Here is a 22446-nt window from a genome sequence, read left to right on the forward strand (position 1 = left end):
AGAATTTTGATTGAAGTAGTTTTTATGTCACCCTGTCAGTACTGAAAGTTCCCATAAAAGGAGGAAATAGTTATGGAAAATTTTATTCTTAAGTTTTTGATCTATTGTCTTAACTTTGTGTTTTCGTGTAAATTGATGTTTTGTTTTAGCATTCAGTACCCCAACATTAGTAGTAGTTTAAACATTAACTACTTGCCTCTATCTCTTTTTGTTTTGCTGTGATCTACAAAGTAAAACTTTCATTTATGAATATATTTTTATTTACTTTGTAGAGCATAGAAGTAACAGATAAGTGTAGTAATTTTTATTGTATCCAGTAATAAAAGAATATTAGTAGACAGTTTCATCATTATATGCACATTTATCACAACTTGGTAGAGAAGGTGTGGTTAGTTGATATACCCAGGTAACTTGAATGATAAGTTTTGGTATCCAGAATATTATGTTTTAAATTATAATTCACTTCTTCATGTGAGGATTTATAATTTTCATGATTCTTTCAGTATAGCCAGTACTTTTTTTCCCAGAAGTGGTTTTTCTAGTTTGCTCATCACTTATTGTAGGATACTTATCATGCTCCATTGGTTCCAACTAGCTATGTTCATCCTTCCACTCTTAGAATTTGTGTCTCTATCTTACTCATGATTTGGTATAGGATGTTAGATTTTTGGAGAAGGCCATGAAAGTGCTTCACCCTTTTCAGGCCATTTCTGCATTTGTGTTAATAAAAATTAGCAATATGTAAACAAAACCACATATGAAACACTGGAACTTCAAACGTATAGTAGGATAAACATTCAGAGCTTTATAATGTTTATAAATGTAGCTGTGACCCACACAATACTCTTTTAGGATGCATAAGCTTTCATGTGTGCTCTGGATACACATTTCCATCTTTAAAATACTCTGAGTAAAGGGATATGTCTAAATAAACTAATTCTTCTTCAAAAGGAATTGTCCTTAAATTTCAAAACTTGTAGAGATTCTTGTCACAATGTAAGATAGATAACACATAATTTGGGAAAAACAAATTCATATTAATCCAAAAAACACAAACAGTATTTGCTATGTCATGATTTTTTTTAGATATAAAAATGATAACTAAGGTGGAGGTCAGAGTTACATTTGAAATATTAAAATGCATTTCTGAATATGGACATTTTGGATTAATTTTCTAATTCTATTATTAGCATGAAAAATTTTAAAAATAAGTAACTTCAAAAATATAATAAACATCATAAATTTTAAAGCAAGATTGTGTTAATATAGGTGGAAGTTTAGAAAGAATATAATAAAAGTACTAATATACTTACATTTTACAGTATAGGCTGAAAGAAACTAGAAATATGTGTGCTGAGACTGCTTAGATTGAACAACTTAAAGCTTACTGTACTTAGTATTATTTAAGTAGTACCTGAAGGCAGCCAAGTATTTTTGTTTCCCTATATTATGCATCATATCTGGTGGAGCTTGTAATTACATGTTCTGTTGGAATGAATTTGATAGTGGCTTTATGGTGTTACATAATGTTACTCTTGTCAATACGTATTTATTAGTTTCTGAAAAACAGTGTAATGAACACATTATTCAATAATCAACATTTGTTTTTTCAGTAATTAAAAAATAATGAATATTAATAATTTAGTTTTTATTAAAGCATCTTACCATAAGGAACTTGTTAAATTTATAGCATGTAAATGTAATACATATATTAAGAGAAAGGTACATTTTATTTAGTCCAAACAAGATAAACATGTACAGCAGGCATCAGTGTGGTTGCTTATAACCAACAGCCACTTGGTCACACCATTGCATTTGCAAGTTGTATTCAAACATATTGCATATATACCATAATGAAATAGTCATGTTAATAGAAATAATGATAACTATTATGTATGTTTCAATTTGGTTGATATACATTAGAAACAGAAGAAAATTTTTCAGTTATGACAGGACAACTAGCTACCAATCAGAAGAAAAGCAACCATATAGCAACTTCTGATAGAATAAACAATCAAGCCAAATATGGCATGGTATTAACATGATGGTGGTTGTTTTTAAATTGTATTCCATATCTGGTGTTGTGGTTCTAATCCACTCTTTGGTGATAAAACAGTAGTCCCAAGAGTTGTTGATGAATGCTGTTGGCCTGTTGCACTTCTTTCAGTTGGCAGTTGAAATCGGGGACAGTAATAGTGATAGCCTAAGTAGCTTGGCTATTGCTAAAAAAACTTTGTATTATATTTCCATGGCTGATACCATCAAGCATGATTTTGGCAGTGTTAATCATACCCATGAATCTTGAATCATTAGACACTTTGATTGCTGGGACATGCCAGTCTACTACTGAACAAATTTGAAGTAATTGAAAAATTAGGTATGAGAAATCATAATGGAAATTTTGTTTACTTTGATAGTTCGAATAAACAGAAACATTGATGTTGATTAATTGATTATTTTTAAGTCATAAAATTAATTAATTACATTTATCAAAGCTGAAGAATCAAATGAAAAGCATGAATAAAGTTTAACGTCCACAACAGAAAATGTTAGGCGATGGTTAACGTTAAAAGTACGTGTTTTTGCATCTTTACTATGTTATTGTCAGGAGTCAGACATGCAAGACAAGTGGATAGCTTTAGAAGAATGAATTTTAAGTAATTATAAACTTTCAAGGTAGTATGAAATTTAATAAGAAAAGTTTTTTTTCCAAAATTTTGCATTAAAATCAACTAACCCTTCATCTATATTTTGCAAAGAAGTATTTAATTCATATTTCTGTTCATGCTATAATCCTCTCATATTAAGTTCATGTAGCTTATTAGGTTAATTTAAAGTTATTTAAGTGACTTGTTTCAACAGTTTGTTTAGCAAGTTTATATACAAAAATAAAAAATGTTTATTTTTAACCTTTATGTTCATTAAGATATTTTGTATTGTTTGAACAATATATTTTTTATTATCTTCACATCTAATTTCACATAGATCATTTTATCTTAAATATTTTGTTTTATGTATTATTAAGAAATTTAAATTCAATAAATTGGTTGAAGAATAGGAATAATTTTTTTTTTCTGAAACATTGAACACACTTGATTTAGATGGTCTCAACAAGTATGTTTCACAATAAAATTTGAATTATATTTTCCAGTATCATTAGTAACACTTTTTGTACAGTTCAATTCATTTTTCTGATTAATTATACCAGAATAAATTTTGAGTCTTCTGTCTTCACAAGTGCAAAAACTGTTGTGTGTGTTTTTTTTTGTTGTTTTTTTTTTGTTTTTTTTTGAGAAAATGGGTGACATACCCATTCACGTATAGCATGGAGACTGAACATGGTTTTCAACAAACGTGGCCCGGCATGGCCAAGTAGTTTGGGAGCTCGATCTGCAATCTTAGGGTTGTGGGTTTGAATCCCTGTTCCACCAAAAATGCTTGCTCTTTCAACTGTGGGGGCATTATAATGTGATAGTCAATTTTACTATTCACTGGTAAGAGTAGCCCAAGAGTTGTTGGTGATTGGTGATGAGTAACTGATTTCCCTGCTGCTAAATTAGGGATACCTAGCACAGATAGTCCTCCTGTAGCTTTGTGGAAAGTTACAACAAACAAAACCAACAAACAGTTCTAGAATGCTTCCATTATTATTTCCATTTAACAAGTACATCTTAAAAAGGTAAATAGTTATCTTTTTTAATGCTTATGTAAACTGAATCATCTTAGAAGGATCAACATTATTTAAGTAATTGGTAATTATTGGCAATTATCCCCAGCTATATTTGTGACTTTCATCTTTTCCATAAACATTGCAAGCACATTTTCATGAACACTACCTTTTGACATAGTACTTTTTCCACACCACCAACAACATTTAGTCTTCGGCATTCACTCTTGTATCAATCTTTACACGTTGGTTGTACACAACTGTTATAAGCATGAAGGATTAATTTGTTCCTCTCTGAAGCAACAATACTACAAATTTCTCTTAATGTTAACAGGTAGAATGGTATATGTTTTGGGTAGTTTGTTTGTCAAGTCTTATTTAATATTTGCTCAAATGGCACAAACAAATTTTAGATTATAATGACATGATTCTTGATTTTTTTTCATCAAGCTCTGACCTTATCCAACTATTAGGCATGTGTATGGTTTGCCACATATTTAATGGCTGTTTCTGTTATATCTTCTAAAGAGTAAAATAGAAAAAATGCAGTCTAAAAAAATTATTCTACCTGAACATTTATTTTTTGTTACATATATAGTTAGTGGAGTTAGAGTTCCAATTTTGAAATGCCTTATAAGGCACAAAGTACATATATGAAAGTGAAGATAGGGTTAGTAATTTGGAATGCCTACATTCTGTATGATGCTATAAATAATGTGCAAAAGTAAACTTAGGATTGGTACTTCCTTGCTATGTCATGATCACCACTTTTTGTAATTTTTTAGAATTTTGAGAGCTGATGGTTTCAAAGTAACTGTTTTGTGCATTTTGAAGATATGTAAGCATTTGAAAAGTTTACTCAACAGTTCTCTTTGTGTATATTTAGGTTCGAGAACAAGCAAAGGAATTCCTGCTCAAACTTATGAGTGATGTATCCTCACCACAGGTATTTTATTATTGTTTATATGTTTTATTATTTAGTTGGGTTTTGATTTTATCTTTTTTTTTTAACATAGTCATTGTGTTACATGTATGCCATTCCACAACTAAAAGTATTGCATAGATATGCAGTTTTTGACTGTTTTGCCACAGCAGTTTTCAGCTTTACACCAATATACCTATGTGGCATATAATGTAGTTGAAATACTGTTATTATACACTTTTCTAATTCTTAAATTCTCAGAGAAGTAGATTAAGAATGATGTATTTTTGAACATACCACATGGATTACAAAGAATCATTTGATCTTTGATGGCTACCCACTACTAAGGACAGAAATGTAGAAAATAAGAGTTTAAACTCCACCTTCTAGTTTTCATAAGTTTATTTATTCTCTTGAACTCCCATAAGGTACTCTCTTCCACTATTGGTGATAATCATTCATTAAGCTAATACAAAAATAAAACTATTGTAACTAGAACCTAGTTTGTAGTTTTAAAGAAACGTATTGTATTCTGCTGTCAAGTTATTTTCAAGATACAATGCAAAGAAATCAGGATTCTTTCTTTTATTAATCCCTAAACAATATTGTAAGCTTTAATAAAATAACATATTGCTCTTCTTTTCTCAAGAGAAGAAATCTTAACATATCTTCATAGGACAACCCTTTCATCCCTATCATCATCCTAATAATTTTCCTCGTCACCTTTTTCACTAAGTGAATATCCTTTCTTAGATAAGAACACCAAGCTATACATATTATTCCAAGTGAGGTTTAACCAGTGACTTGTATATATAAGTAATGACCTGTTTTTACTTGTAATCAATATGCCTCTAAATGCACATACAACAGTATTTCCCAACCAGGGTAAGTGAGAACGTTGGAAAAACATCAAAAAGAAAATATATCATAGAAGAATTCATGAGCTTACTGGTTCTCATTTAGTTGATTATCCATTATGCAACTCTTAAAGGTTTTGAGAAGTTGACAATAAAGTAGGATGGTTGACTACTAGCTAATTGAAATGAAAAAAAGTAACCAGAAAAATCAAGACTTTAAAAGTATGGATTAAAGATGTAAAATCAGGTGAATTACAATTTTTCAAAAGTGCAGCTAGATATTTAGGTTTAAAAAGGTTATAACTGCTTATTTACAACTATGAGGTGTTCTGAAATCCCCTAATAAATTAGGTAATAGTTCTGTTTCGTGGTCAGACAACATTCCTATGGGTTTTGCATGCTCTTGCATCTTAAAAAATTTGTCATTTGGCCCATAAAATTCCCTACCTTAGAGTTTTTTTTATCTCTTCTTAACTGATATCTCTAGCCATACTGTCTTCTGTCATCCCTGTTAGAAAACAGTAAACACAACTTACTCTCCAACTCCATACTCTTCCTACCACCTGGCTATCACATGTATAGAGCTCAGTACCAGTTGGAAAGAATGAATGTTGACAGCAAAACTGGTTTTCACATGCATGACCTGACTTGGGTTAGGCAATATAAACCTTTTATTTCAATTGTAAGGAGCCACTAACATTTATATTGTCTCTCTTTAGATACCTCATTTAATTTACAAATATAATTTAGCTCTGATGCATAGGTGTAACTTTCAACCCTTATCTAGTATATCTGCAACCTGCATATTTATGCATTATAATTGCAACTTATACTGAGAAAACGTTAAGAAAACATTTGGAAAAGTGTGTGCTCATGAAAATATTTTGTTTTTCACGATTGAAAATATTTTATCACAAATAAAATACTTGGAACATCAAGTTTATACGTGTTATTGTATTCAGTTTAGTACCTGTGAATTTGCTTTACTAATAATTTTACAAACTTATAAATATTTTAATTCAATCCAATTCAAAGGTATTATGCTACCTTTAATGAAAAACACTGTGGGAGAAAAAATGGTGTTTTATCCCAGAATAGTGCAAGTTTCTTTCTTTATTTACTTTTAACCATCCATGAAAATTCACTAATTAATGAACATTCCAATGTCAAAATTGATATGTTCTCTAACCAGTATTAAGGAAAATGATGTGTACTGTATCTTCAAATAATACTTCTGGTCAATAATTAGTTAACTTCATGACAAGAAGTTGAAACATCCTTTGTTTCCATGCACACTTTACAAAACTTACTTGAAAATTTCAACTTCATAATTTTTGTATTTGTGCATAAAAACATGCATACACATATGCAAGTTATTTCATGTGTGGGCTCTGTAAGTACATCACACAGAGGTACTAGACCTTGTTCTTATTAAAACTAGGGAATGTCACATGAATGTTAATAGATGCTTCTATTCTGTATATTCTGTATATTTGTGTGGCCCACTGTTAGTGGGTTTGGTCTGACCAACATTGGGTAATTCTCTTGTTTATCACCAGTTGTTTAGGCTTGCTCAAGGTTGGTTGGAATGATTTTAAAACACACTTGCAAAAATTGTAAACATTTGGAAAAAATATATACCAAGAAGCAAAACACAAGGTATTTGAGATAAGTTTTAAGTAGTATCACTTCAAATTCTAAAAAAATTAACTTCATATATCAGGTTTGATCTTATAAATATGAAAACCAAATCAAAGAAATTTTTTCAAATATATCTATTGCCATGATTATTTTATTACCATTGCTTTTAGTGTGGCAAGTGGCAAAGTATTATTTTTGAGACTAAAATTGATTAAAACATTTTTGCATTTCTACAAAGGGATAAGAGGATTAAAAGGTCCAGTAAAAATGTCTATAGAAAAGAAACAGCCAGAGATATTAATTAATATGAAAAATTTAAGGAAAAATTTTGCCATGTTAAAATTTGTAAAGTTCCATTTTTAACACTCCTACGAAAAGTGTGGCCTAATAGGCCCCAGAGCAACTATATTAATATTAGAATAATTTTGTATTTAAATGAAATGTGAATGGATTATTCCCACTGTTATCTACTTATTCAGGACTAGAACGTCAGTGTTAAAGAATATATGAAATATTTTATGCATAATATTTTTCTTATTTCAGTAAATGTTTTAACATTTCTTTTTTTTTAATTTTCAGCACATGTTTGAGAAATTAATGTCTGTTTTTAACCATAAGAACTGGAAGGTCAGAGAAGAAATCTTAATATGCCTACAAGATACTTTAGTTAGGTGGGTGATTTTAATTGCAGTGGTAGTTTCTATTTCTTCTGTATGTATCATTTTGTTAACTTTAAAGAGCACCATTAATCCTACTTACATGGGTCTACTTGTGGTCATGGGTCAAAGGCTGCATTATTGTGTTTAGTAAACTCTCATTCAATATTTTATTGAACTGCTATTTTATGAGTGTGTGTCAGTATATTTGGTATAAAACTGTAGATTAAAAATTGAAAGCTGAGTATTATACACTAGTTAATTTCTTCATTGAAAAGTAAATATTTTTAAAAAATTCTAAATTTTGTGTGTGTCTTTTGGTATGTAGAATGCAGCATTGGTTTAAAATATTTGTTTGTAATACCAAAATACAAAGTCTATAGTTTTTTAATAATTAGATACTTAAGCTAGAATCTAAGATAAGAACCTTCTATCTTTTCTGTTTTGTGGGATATTAATACATTTGTTGAATTAACTGAGGTAGCACTGCCCAGCTTTTCCAGTTTTTAAAATGTATTTGCTTATGTACACCTACTTCCCCCAGTAATGTGTATTATCAATCAAAAACGCAAACTGTTCCACTAGCATTTTCTCAACTTCTGTGAAGTACTGGAAAGAGAAGATCTTTCTTTTAATGCTAGATTCCAAGCAGTAAGTTAAAACAGTAGTTAGCTTGAAATCATATTTTTTTTAGACCCAAATACAGATTAGTTATAAGCTTGGTAAGTTATAGTGGAATTCTCTAAGTATTCATATTGTAATTTATGATTTTCTTTATTTTAAAATGATTATATAAAATTTAAAAAAAGTTAGTCCAAACCTGTGTACTGGCCAATGAGATATATTGGTCAACTCTTAATTACAGTAATTTTGGCTCAGTCCAAAAATTTACTTGTATTATGTTTGAAAAACATCTGCTACTATGGACATTCATCTTGCAATCATCTTGGATTGTGGTCACCTGTTTCCCTGTCCCAAGCAGTCTCCTTGAACTCGGTAGTGTGGCCAACCAGGCCAGGTCTCATCTGCTTCTGCCAAACTGAGACCTGTCAGTCACTAATACTACCTGAGGCTTCATATCTCATGCTTTACTGATGATCACATAATCACGTATACATGATCAAACAAACAGTATGTTTTACACTTCTTTGTAATGTAACACTTCTAGTTTGGAGGGTTCCTTTCATGTTCTTGTGAAAAAAATATTTGTTCAAAGAGGAAAATTTGCACATTCATTTGAATATTTTTCACCTTTTCCTTCATTTTGCAATAAATAGAGCTCTGCTTTCTTGGTCAAATCAGTTATTACTTCCTTGCAATACTGTGCATTGGACCAGCATGGCCAGGTGGTTGAGGCACTTGACTTGTAATCTGAATGTCGTGGGTTTGAATCCCCATTCCACCAAATATGCTTGCCCAGCTAGTATTTAGACTAATTTCATGGTGTTCACATTTTCCCTGTTAAATGCTAAAAACGTTTTTTTTTTTTTCCATTTTCTTATTTTCATCCTTCAAAGCTCTACTCAAATGAGTGGTTGAGTCTGACAACACAAAATGCATATTTTTTCTTTATGTTCATTGGTCTTAAGATTTTGGCCAGCAGTGTTTCATGGAATTCCACTGTAATTTATTCATCCTAGTAACTAAGTTGTATTTAAATTTAAAAAATGTGAACTTCAAGCAGATTAAAAACACAATCTATCTTCTTGAAATCTTTCTTTGAAAGAATGTGGTAGCCATTTTGCATATTAATATGGGTGAGAAAATACTAAGCTGTAGATTGGGTATTCACATGTTATATATTTTAATAAGAGCATATAAGGGACCATTTCAAAAAATGGAAATAGTTAAGTGGGTCCATCATGTTTGATTCAGAACATAAGTCATATCTCAACAAACTGTTAGGATGTTCCCAAAAAAAAATTTGTTTTGAACTGCAAAGTTTGGAACAGTATAAACTAGTGTTGTAAAACATGCTTTTAATCAAAGTAAGCTCCATTTGCTTCAACACACTTTTATAAACTTGTAATGATGCTGTTTATGCTCCTACTGTAGAAATCTGTTTCTGTTGTCAATGAACTCCCTGAAAGCTTCTTTTGCAGCTGCCTGGTTTTGAAAATGTTTATTGTTCAAAAGATTGTCAAAGTACTTGAAAAACTGAAACCTGTAGAGGATAGGTCTGGAGAATAAGATGGCTAAAGAACCTCAATTCTCAATTTGTTCAATTTTTGGAGTATCATCCTTGAGAAGTTTCATAATGCTGATTTTGTTGATCTTCAGTCACTCATGCAGACTCCATTTATCCAACCTTTTAGTCTTTCCAATTGCACTCAGGTGGTTAGCAATGCTTGGTTTGCTTGCGTCTAGCTTTTCAACAAGCTTGCATAAAGTTGTGTGAGGATCTGTCTCAACTGCTTCCCTTAATGTGTTTAAATCTAAGGATGGCTTCCTTCCATGACCTTCAGGGTCTTTTGAGACTCTTATCTCCATGTTAAAACACTTGAAATCAGTGCTGAACGTGTACATTCAGTAACAGGTCCATAGCCATATGCCTGGTTGTTCTGTGTAGTTTTGGTAGCTTTTCATCCAAGTTTGAAGTTGTAGAGGAAAATCAGACAAGTCCTTCTTGTCCATATTGCCTTGGGGGTTGTAAAGCTTGATAATATTAGTAATTTGAGTTTTTAATTTGTACAAAAATATAGAACTGACATCACAAACATCTAATTTTAAACAATGCTGCATTCAATGTACCACATGACTCACTAAAATCTACATTTGGATGTCTTCTTTGAATATTCACTTTTAAGTTAAGAAATTAACTTGTGTATAGCATTAGAGTTTCAATTGTAATATACAGTTTGATTCCAAATTTATTGACACAAATTCATAAAATAATAGTTTAATAAAATTTTGAATGCAAGTCAACAAATGCAATGACATAGCCTTTGACCTATGATTTGTTGCAAAGTGGCTAGTGTGGATGGATCTAGTTCTATCCACATTACCAAATTTGTTTATACAGCTGATTAGTGTTTCTTATCTTGATGTTTCTGACCTCCTTAATTGTGGATTTCAATTTACATCTCATTACATTCCTTGTTTGGCAATGTCTTTGACCTCATGATATCTGTACCCTTTAAAGGACATCTTACATAGGAATGAATATGTTCCTACTCTTCCTTCATCACATCACTGTCTTCTCAGTTTCAGTATTATGTTTAGTGGTTGTAATTATTCTTCAGGCTTGATGGGGTGTCTCTTGTGAATTTCATATATTTTGCTCAGTATCTATCATTAATAATTTCTTTGGTGTCTAGGATTGTGAATAATTTTCCCTTCAAAACAAATAATACCAAACAAGAAAGGTATAATAAGAGTCTTTTCTTATGTACCAAAAATCTGTGTGTGTGTGTCTAGTCAGGACTCTTGTATGTTTTTTAATCCCTGCAATTGTCCTAAGTAACACAAGCATCCCTTTAAATAATGAGGATTGCTTGAGTTTGGAGCTCTTTGGATATGTATATGAAGACATAAACTTAAAACACACACACACACAAAATAAAAAGTAAAAAGTCTTTCTGTCAGAGACTTGTATTTTATGGCTGATATGCTTCAGAGATTACCTTTTCAACTATTGTGTGCATAAGAGATTTTGAAAAGGGACTTCCTTTAGTTTTACATGTCTTGGCAACGTGCAGAATGGAATCATCTTGATTTGTTTTGTTTTTTTTGTTTGAGTGTTCCCATTGCACTATCTCCATGTTGTTAAGCTTATCCTTGAGAATTCCTTCACTTCTACTCAAACATACTGTTTGTTCATTAATGTGAATAATTGGTCATTTTTTATGACTAAAGAGGATAGTATTCCTTCTACTCATTTATGCCACTACGTGTGTCCCATTGTTGGTTCTACAGATTCAATGCATCATTACCATCCACAAAAACCAGCCTCTTTTTCTCAATCAAAGGGTATCATGGATACAGAAGTACCCAAATGAGAAAAATGCATTCTTTCTAATTGGTCTTTTGGTCTGGTGTTTTTGTGAGGCTAGTCTGCTCCATCTCTTCTCCCTCAAATTGAATTATGCAAATTATTTTCTGGTTATAGTTTATTAAGACTCTTCTTAGTTACTTCTTGTAGTGAAGGTTATTATCTTCCACCTCTGTAGCTTGTTCCTTTTCATGTTAATCATTTCCAACCTCTTTCACAGTGAGGAAATTCTTTTAGAATTTTACATTTTTAAAATTACAAAGAATTTTAATGGGAACTTACCCCTGAATTACTTCTCTCCCATCTATCCATAACTAAGTTTTCATGATAAATGCAACTTTCAAAGGAAACTTGATTATTCTTGGAAGTAAGTTATGCAGTAAGTTACATGAGGTGGGAGATTGGGAAATAACAGACAAGTAACCAGTGTTTGTAAAGCACATTTTGAAATTTTTAGTTACATGCTTTGTTGAAATCAAGGGAGCAACCAACAGGAAAAGGCTTTTAGTATATTAGAGGTAAGCATGTTCCCGAAGTTGGTAGTTATGTAATGTTTTAGTTTCCTGCATCTTGGAAAGTTTATTCTAATTTTGGTTTGGTATTTTTATTTTAAAACCACAAGTTTATGGTATATTACTAAAGAAAAGGATTTTACATATATCCATATTAATATTCAACAGGTCAGCTTGTTATATGTTTGGTCACAGAAAATATGTTTATGATTGATAACCATATTGTGTCCTAAGTCAACTTTCTTATTTAATCATTGTATGTTTTGCATTTTAACTGTAATTAATGTTAAATTCTGAATAGTACAAAGTAACTGTTGAATCATCATATTATGTAGGAAAGTTTTATGAGACTTGGTGGCTTCTAGTTAATGTTTATGTAATTTAAGTACCTTCATTGGATTTTTTTGGTGGGCATATATTATGGAAAGGGTTTGCATAAAACATATTTGGATTAAAAGTGCATACAAACATTAAGTGTATAAACTTTACAAATTGATACGACATTATTCAATAACTGCTTATTTTGTAATTTGTTCACATAAAAAAATTGGTTAAAAAATAAACATTCAAGCATTATTCATTTGATGGCAAAATGTTTGAGTCGTATATATTTGATAGGATGCAACTTGAATTTTGTTTTTATCCAAATCAAACACTAGCCAATTTTTCAAGTTGTGTAACGTATGTATGTATGTATGTTTGTTTGTTTGCTTAGAATTAAGCACAAAGCTACACAATGGGCTATCTGTTCTCTGCTCACTAGGGGCACCAAAACAGTTTGTAGAATGGTGTATGTCTGCAGATATATCATTGTGCCACTACTTGTGTGTGGTAGATCTTTATTGGTTTATATAATTAGGAAGAACTTCTGAGTGGAAGTAAAGAAGAATGTGTAATAGGTCAACCATTGATAAGTATTGATAAAGCATTTTACTTAATAATATGGTTTTACAAGTCAGCTGGTGTATGTTGAGATGCTACTTACATTAGCAGATTACTTGATAAACACTATTTCAAGGTTAACTGGATTAAGTTACTGACGTGTGATTGTCACAGACTAAAAAATGTTAATTTAACTGATATTTTGTTTCATTTTCAGGCATGGTTCACATTCCCTAACACTGTCTAAACTTATGCCTTCTGTGGTCAAATTACTTAGTGATCCACATTCACAGGTACGTGTTTTTGTTTTGAAGTTGTTCTGCTTCGTAAGAAAGTACAGCTTATATTTTCAGTGGCATGATAATCCCTCTCCTGTGGCCACACATCTGTTGTACGTGAAACATGGATTTCTTTTATCTCCACATAATGTGTTTACACTTATCATTAGCAAATCAGGATTTGATTTATGAACCAACTCTCAAATTATTTATTTTTTGCATATTTTTAAATTTCTATATTTAATCAAGGTAATTGTTTAAAATGTGTGTGTGCCTGCGTGTGTTACATAACATGTTTTGCTCAATTAATGGGAAATGCCACTGCAACGTATTTTGATGTAAGCTTAAAGGTGCAAATATCTGTGTTGCATAGACAAGAATGTTATTTAAAGTAGAAAACATTTGATACGTAATTGAGGAGTTGATAAATTTTGAGCATCATGTGTCAGACAGTGTGCAACTCACTATTTTAACATTTTCAGAAACTTTGTAGTAATGGTTAATATTTATTTTTTCATTTTCAAACCAAAATTCCAGAAAGATGGTTATGTTTCAATGAATAAAACTGATATATAAAACAGCACACTACAGCTGTTGTCAAGGTCATATCTTCTTTGAAATGATCAATTATATATAATTATTAGTTAGAAAACATTTGCAAAGTCAAAAGTTGTACTTTCATAGTTTTTTGTTGTATTAATTAAGCATATATACTGTCTTCAGAAAGAGCATTGCTAACAAACTAATTTTGAGGGTTATTTCATAGGATAGTTTAGAATTAATAATACTAGCCATGACCTTGAAACTATGTGCAACAGTTCCATGACTTTCATTTCAATTTTCCTTACACTATCATTATCATACATACGCTATGTGTTAGATTAATAAATTTCAAAAACATTACCTTGTCAGACAACAAATGTATGTAGATTTAAATGTAGCTAATAAAACTTTTGTTACTTTATTTAATAAAATTGTGTGTGATGAATAAAGCAATGGTATCTATAATTGTGTAAAGAATGTGAAAGTTATTATATTATTTTACATATTTGAATGTTTTACATACATTATATGGTTATTCAACTGTTTTTTTTTTTCAGGGTGTCAAAATACTAAGTCTGTAGGTTCATATGAATTAGGAACTCAAATTTATTAATATTATCAAGCTAGAATATAAAATAAGAACCTCATATCTTGTTTATTTTACTGTAATATGGCTTATGTACTGAATCAAACACAGTAGCCCTGTTCAACTTTTTCCATTTTTGAAAACAGTCTGTTATATACACTTACTTCAATATATGACGTGAATAACTAATAAAGAGCTTAGAATGGCCCCTTTGTGTTTTTCTCAGCCATATTAATTTGTAAAAAGGCTACCACATTCTTTTGATCCAAGATCTCAAGAAGGTAGGTTGTGTCTTTAGTCTTCTCAAAGTTTCATATTTTTTAAATCTAAATACAGTATAGTTATTTATGATTTTTTGGTTACCCAACTGTATATATAAAACTTTTTAAAAAAATCAATTTTGTTTGAGAATCTCCACATACAAAATTTTAAAATGCTTAGCAACCTATGTCCAGCAGCAACTGTGTACAAAATTCATAGAGAGAAGAGACAATTGTTTCATTTTCTTCGTGGTTTATTTTTCTACATTTTAAGAAAAATAAGTTATCTATATAATAACTGAAATTTGACTGCATATTACAACATACTAGTCCACAAAAACACAGCAAAGATATGGAGGACTATAAGTTAGTTTTATATTACTGGATATGTGATCTGAGTGCATGTGCACCTTGTCAATGCAAGTTGTGTAATATTAGCTAGGCACAAGTTTAGGTGTAACATTAGGCAGGTCGAGTGGTGGTTTGGCTTAACCATTGGAGCTTTGAGAAATACTACCTGTTACACTGTTATTTTATGTGAGGATGCAGAGGGTGAATGAAGCACACAAGCACTAACTTGAGGCTTTACAGTTAAAACAAAGAAGTCTGAGACCAAGATTCCAAGAATACTTTTTATCAAGTTTTCTGTGTAATTGAAGTTAAAATTCTCTTAAATAGTTTAAGCTCTTTTACCTTAATTAACACTTGTTCCAAACAGTTACCTAACTATATAGTACTTAATATGATAATTGATGTTCAGGAATAATGGTATTAAAATACTTGCAAAGAGTTCAGGTGAGAAACAGTCAGTTGATTCACCAGTGCAGCAGTCATGCTGATGCATAGTCTAGAGACAACTTTTACTTCTTTTACATCAGGAGAACTTAGGTGGAAGCTAGAGCAGTTTCTTTTCTTGTGGAATAACTGACTTTTTAGTTGTTATATGAGGTTTTATTTGATTTTTTCCTTAGTATCCTCATGATCTGCCAAATAGTATGCACTTCTACTCACAAGTAGTTCTGATGCTTAATTGGCTAATTCTGGTATTATTGTGTGCAACAGCTAATAACAAAAACAAATCTGTGTGTCTATTGATTACAGATAGTGAATAATAAGTCTCTTTATCCCATACTGCAGTGTCATGAAGCTCTCAGGGATTCTTCCTGGTTCTACTTAATGCAGCATCCATAGCTTGCATAACCCTTTTGCTGACCTTGATAGCGTTGGCTTGTTACAGTCTAAACATCCAGTGAAAAGTTTCTCAACATGTTTCTCCTCTTGAGTCATTCTGGTTATAATCGTTTTTTCTATGTTTCACTGTATTGCATTTCTCCCTATTATGTACAATTATGAGGTATTTAAAGTACTTAGCAATGCCTGAGAAGGTCTATGTATGTAAATATGTAATGTTATGAGACTTAAGCTACTTAGACTAAACATTTGCACTTTTCATGTCATAATATGTAGTCATTATAGCATTAAAAAGCATAATTTATATTTATTTCCTAATTTTTTATGATGGTTGTGAGGTTGGTCAAGTAACAAACCCCACATTTAGAATATACAAAATAAAATAAAGTCTTACTGAAAAACAAAAAGTTGAGTTGTTGAGGAGGCTTTAGAGATTATACAAATATTTATATTATACAAATATTTATATTTATATTATACAGATATTTATATTATACAAATAATATTTGAGATGTTTGGAATGAAAAATAGTTTTTTATTGTAACGTGAAATTGCTTTGCATTCAGACAAGTAACAAAAAAGACCCTATTTTCACAAAAAATAATATTTTAAAATATTTCATCAAACAATCTGATTTTTTGGTGGGCAAAAATACTTGTAATCTTTACTAAAAGTGCACCAGCTTTTGTGAAGACATACATGCTGTAGTTACAGTACAAATACTTAATTTGTGGTAGTATTGTTAACCAATGTGACTAACCTAAGGACAAAAATATCTTCAAAATTAGTGCAGAAACAAAAAGTAATTTTTAAAAAAATTTAAAAGACAACTAAATCATAGTAATTCGGACCAAACAGCCTTACATACGTAAATGTAATAAAGGGTATCATGTAAATCTTGTAGTCTTTTATGTCAAAGCTTTACATAAAATTTTCCTTGTTTACACTAGTTTTAATGTAATCTCAAATAATTGTTGTTAAATTCAACATTTATTTTGTTAAATATTTCTTTATAAAGATCTTTGAAATATGGTTATTTTTATTCCCTATTAATTGTTTTTTAATGTTCAACATAAATACATGAACAAATATTAAGTTAATGCTTAATTGTCATTGTTTGTGTTCTAGTCTAAGCCATTTTTTTCAATAGAAATTTCTATTATATCCATCAAATTAATTTGTTTTTTTTATTTCATTTATGATATATGTCATATGTTATTACTGTTTCATGCTACATTATGCAAGTTATAATTTGTAATGATAGTGTCTCTTGAAGTTCGTTTTTTGCCCACATTTTCATACAGATAGTATGTGTGTTTTCTAAATTAAACACTACTATGTATTGTTATGTGCTATATATTTCAAGTTCAATTGTAATACTGTATAAGAGAAATTTTGGGTATTATAAATATTTTCTCATGGGTAATTAGTCATTTTCAATGCAGCCAGATTTGGTCTAAATTTCAGTTGCATTGAAGCTTAGTAGCAGCTTTGCACTTGCTATGCTCTAACCACATTTCTAGGTTATATTTTTAAATTATGTTTAGTTTATGATTAAGTAAAACATACCCATCAGTATTCTCCAAGAACTAGTAAATTTCACCCACGTAGTTCCATCAAACACATTTTGTTGTAAATAACTAAAATATAATTTATTTTGTTCAGTATGAAAAAGCAACTGCTAAGTGTAACTAATTGTATATCTTAAAAATATATAACTTTTTAACTTTGAAATACTACAAATAAAACCACGTGTGTATATTTATTAAATAAGGTAATAGTTCAACAACAACAAAAAATATGCTAGTCCTTTTGTTATAAAACAAAATTTAATTTATGAGTTCAAATTAAGAAACAGGTTTGAACTAACAGAGTATAAAAATCTTGGAAAATCAGTCTGTTCATTCTTAAGAATTATGTGCATGGTGTCTTCAATGTGTAAGTTTATCCAATCATCACATTCTTCACTAAGTACAACAAAGTTGTAATAAATTATTAACTAAAGAACCAACAGTATTTGATTCTCTTGTTTGGACTAAATGTTCTGGTTTGATATTTTATATTGTAATTTATTTGTATGTAGTATATTGAATTTAATGCTTAATTTTTTAATCTAAAAACAATTTTATGTAGTATTTTAAATTGCAAAGGTGTTCAAATAAGTAGTTTTTAAGCTTGAAGAAAAATCTTGAATGTTTTCAAGAAAAATAATGATAAATTATTTGTATCAGGTTTTGGCTGCCCACCTAGTGCATACATCAGTTTTTTTTTGTTTTTTTTTAATTTTAGATATCAGTTTTTGAATATGTGCAAATCTTTTATAGTATAGTTCTTCATATCTGATTTCAAGAAATCTTAAGAGCATTTTAAAAGACAGTACAAAATGTCTTAGTATAAAATGCAGATGACTGCTAGGATGTCGTGCCAACCACTGTATGAGAAAATGTTACGAGGGTGTTGAAAACGTTCATATTTTTACTAAATTTATGACACTAAAAAAAAAAATTAATAATGTGAAATTATTTTAGGACTGTCATTGTGTTATACAGGATGAAAAATTAATATAAAGAAAACTTTAAGTAAAGTGTTAAGTAATGACTGTCCATACCTGGATTAATAATCATGCTTCATACCCTTAGGTTCGAGAAACGGCAAACAATACGATTGTGGAAATTTACAAGCATGTAGGAGAAAAAGTTCGTCACGACCTTACAAAGAAGCATAACATTCCAACAGCAAAGTATGCAATCTGATGTGTTTTATAGAATGATTACATATGTAAACTGATATGTTACATAATATTTCAGCTGCTACGTTTGTGACCTTATATGTTATATACATTCTAGCTAAGTATATAATTTGATATTATATTATTTGCCAGCTGCTAAATATGTTATGCCATATGCTACATAGCACTAGAGCAGACAAATATATTACCTGTTTTGCCAAATGTTATTTTCTAGAATCTAAGTGATTTGATTTATTACATAATATCCCACCATTAAAATAAGAGATGAAAATATAAAAAAATATAACTGGATTTTTCTAAAGTTCCATTTTATGTTTTATTTAGGTCTGATTTTGTTTATTCTCATCAAACCTTTCTATTTGTTACTTATCTCAAAAACACTGGTGAACCAGTGTAAATGGCACTTGCACTGATGTTCCAAGCTTTAATTCTTGTACTTGTGTGTGTTGAGTAGTAATAAATTTATTAACAAACACACTTACTTTTCTGTCATCTAAATAGTTTACTGTTTCAGAAATCCTAGCCATAAATGTCCTTATCTTATGTCTTATTATATAAAAATGTTCTTGTAATTCTAAAACGGATGTTAAATTTCAGCGCACCTCCAATTTCACTTTTAATCTATTTTTTACTTTCCACTTAGTGTTTGGAAATTTTTCTTATAGAATTGGCATTTTCTTTGTAATTTGTATTCACATCTTTCATCCAATTCATCATATGACTGAAATATTGCCCATGCAAAATTTAATATTTCCAATAATGTTTTATTCATTCCTGTGCTTTTTGTGATTTACTGATATTGAGTTTAAGATAAGTCTGCATGTATGCATTGTGATTGCATACAAATAGCTCTGATACCATTTGTCCAAACAGCTGGAGAATTAGTGACTCTGTATTTTGCAGTTAAGTTTATTTTTTCTCCAGCTGAATAAGATCTAGTATGTTGTATAATGTTTAGTTGCTAAGTGTATTATTGTAGTGGTTAAGTAAGTGGTCTGGTAAATTACATCACTTTAAGCAGCTAATATTATATAAACTAATGTAAGAAACCTGTATGTCATTTGTTAGCATATAAATGGACCTTTTGATATATTTTAAGTATAATTTTGGTTGTTAAATAAAGTGACTTAGTATATTAAATAATATTCAATAGCTAAATTTGGTATGACGTGTTTGTGTGAACATTAAGCAGTTAAGTGAGTGATATGGTTTATGTAACTTTCCATTAGTCAAGTAGTGTAATTAATCGAGTATATTCAATCTGTCATGTAATGGAAGTTTTCCGGTAGCATCCCATGTGTTAAGAATTTAATTGGTTTTCTATATTTAACAAAGAACATTTCATTTATTGAGTAGTGTTAGTGACATGATATATTATATAAAATTGCATGTGTTATATACTTTGTTATCTGGTACATCAATTCACATTCTAGTAGGTAAGTGTTTGTAGATTCACAATTTAAATTAATATAAATATTTTACACTTAAATAACAGTTTTGGTTGGCTATCTCTCAACTCTCATGTTGAAGTCTTTATTGGGATACAAGACCCTCATCATGTGGCCCTTTAAAGGCTCCAGCATAGTAGTAATAAATGTAATGTGAGAAATGTCATGAAATGCTAATTAAGCAATCTAGTGTATATTAATTAGGTTACATGATTTATTACATAACATTCATTAAACTAAGCAATACAGTAGTAATTTACTATATTAGGTACCACTCCAGTAGCTGAATAAGAGACAGGGTATTTTATGTATATGTTCATATTATTTAACAACAACAACAACAAGAGACCTGTTGGTCTAGCTAAGTCATTACATCCACTATACTAAACCCAAAAATATAAGTAAAACAGTTTAAGCCAGCCCTTATCATAGAAATATTTATTAAGCCTTCCCTTAAATTAACTCTATCTACTATCTGAAAGCAACCCATTCCAAAGGCCAACCACTCTGTTAGAAAGATAAAACTGTCTTAGTTGAAGATGACTACTTGTATATTGCATAATATCCAGTAGCTAAGTATTAAAGTTGTGATTTGCTACATTGAGTAATATTTTTAATGTAATATGTAGCCTTCAGGGAAGTAAAATATTACAGTAATATGTACATTGGGTACTCAATTGATGGAACAGTGCACTGTAATCTTTATAAGTAAGATTATAAGGAAAATGTATCTAATTAATTATGTTTAACTTGTTGATTTTTAGTTTTGATCTGGATACTTTTCTGTTTTGAAGTTAATATTAACTGAATTCAACAATAAAGTAGAAATAGTGATTTGCTTTATTGGGGAAGTAAATGAGTAAGTGGCCAGCCAGGTATATAATATTAAGTATCTTGACATTAGAGTAGTGATGTGATATATCTTAAATAACATTCAGTAGTTTAGCAATGCAGTATTGATTTGTTCTATTGGATAACATTCAAGTAGGTGATAAAGCGACCTGATACATGATGTAACAGTGGGCTTACAGGCGAAAATATAACTAACGGAGAGAGTATCCAACTGATGGAACAATACGTTTTGATTTTTTTGATTTTTATAAACAAGAATATAAGACGGCTCTGTGTGTGTGTGTGTGTGTGTGTGTGTGTGTGTGTGTGTGTGTGTACACTCAAACTCTGGATAATTCAGCCACAAGTCTATGTAAAATGGGTACCTGGAACACAAAATAATGAAATTAATAGCCATACTAAAATTTTTACTTACAGTTTGAAGCTTGACAAAAGTAATAAATTAGGCTAGAAAAGAAAACATTTAATAGCAAAATAATATTTAATAATGTGGAGCACAATGACAAAATTACAGATAAAACATTGCTGAATTTGTTACTTGTACATTATTGAAGTTAGTAGGAATATAAAAACAAAAGTAATTAGAACAACTAAAATTGGATTCAGAAATATAAACACAGAAAGATCATACATCTGCAGAATAATAAAGTGATAATAACTTAATACAATATAATAATCATCCAGGGAAATAATTATGGAAAGGATAAAAACTTTTGCAAAGTGAAAATCAAAGGGAAAGTTAAAGTAAGGTGGGGGATGAAGAGAAAGGGGGGGAAAATTTAAGGGAAGAGTTGGAGTGTAGAAATTATTTGAAAATAAATCTTTTGTTTAAACCAACAAGAGAACTTAGTGCAAGTTGGGAAGACAGGATAGTTTTCAAAGCTTTTGTATTTTAATTTGTTGAGTGGCACATTTATTATGACTGAGATTGAACTTATCAAAATGTATGAATTTAAACATTAGTCACATTATAAAGGATGTATAGTGAATCAGTGCAACTTAAACCTGTAAAAGTCACAAATCTTTCACACATTTGTTTTTGAGATGATACATTATTTACTATCCCAATCATTAAATTCAAAACAACAACACATCAACATTTTATTTATTTTCAAAATATGCATTATTCCCCAGTTTATCTGTAAATAAAATAATTTGAATGTAAAACGTTGATATTCTTAATTATCACTAATAGTGACAATAGTGTTTATTTAAAGCTTTTGACAATTGCCATTAGAAATCATTAAATAGCCAGTTAGCCAATTTATTTATGTACATTGTTTGAATACCATGAATATAAAAATACTATTCAATAAATAAGAATTTAAATTACCAGAATATTTTGCATTCACTGTTCACACTCACTGAACCAGTATGAAGCCTACCTGATGTTTCCTAGCCTGAGAAAATT

The 22446-nt window shown here is 30.1% G+C and overlaps 1 protein-coding gene across 10 annotated transcripts in view; it reads left to right on the plus strand.

The window, feature by feature from the left end:
* LOC143225113 (CLIP-associating protein 1-B-like) overlaps nucleotides 1–22446 on the plus strand; it is a 183557-nt gene that overhangs the window by 30604 nt on the left and 130507 nt on the right. For all 10 annotated transcript variants that reach the window (XM_076453911.1, XM_076453906.1, XM_076453907.1 and 7 more), the window contains 4 exons: nucleotides 4554–4613; nucleotides 7667–7758; nucleotides 13346–13421; nucleotides 18626–18726. In XM_076453911.1, the coding sequence (XP_076310026.1) occupies nucleotides 4554–4613; nucleotides 7667–7758; nucleotides 13346–13421; nucleotides 18626–18726 (329 nt within the window). The remainder of the gene's footprint in view (nucleotides 1–4553; nucleotides 4614–7666; nucleotides 7759–13345; nucleotides 13422–18625; nucleotides 18727–22446) is intronic.

The sequence above is a fragment of the Tachypleus tridentatus genome, chromosome 9 (assembly GCF_004210375.1).
Source record: "Tachypleus tridentatus isolate NWPU-2018 chromosome 9, ASM421037v1, whole genome shotgun sequence".
NCBI classification, from domain to species: Eukaryota; Metazoa; Arthropoda; class Merostomata; order Xiphosura; family Limulidae; genus Tachypleus; species Tachypleus tridentatus.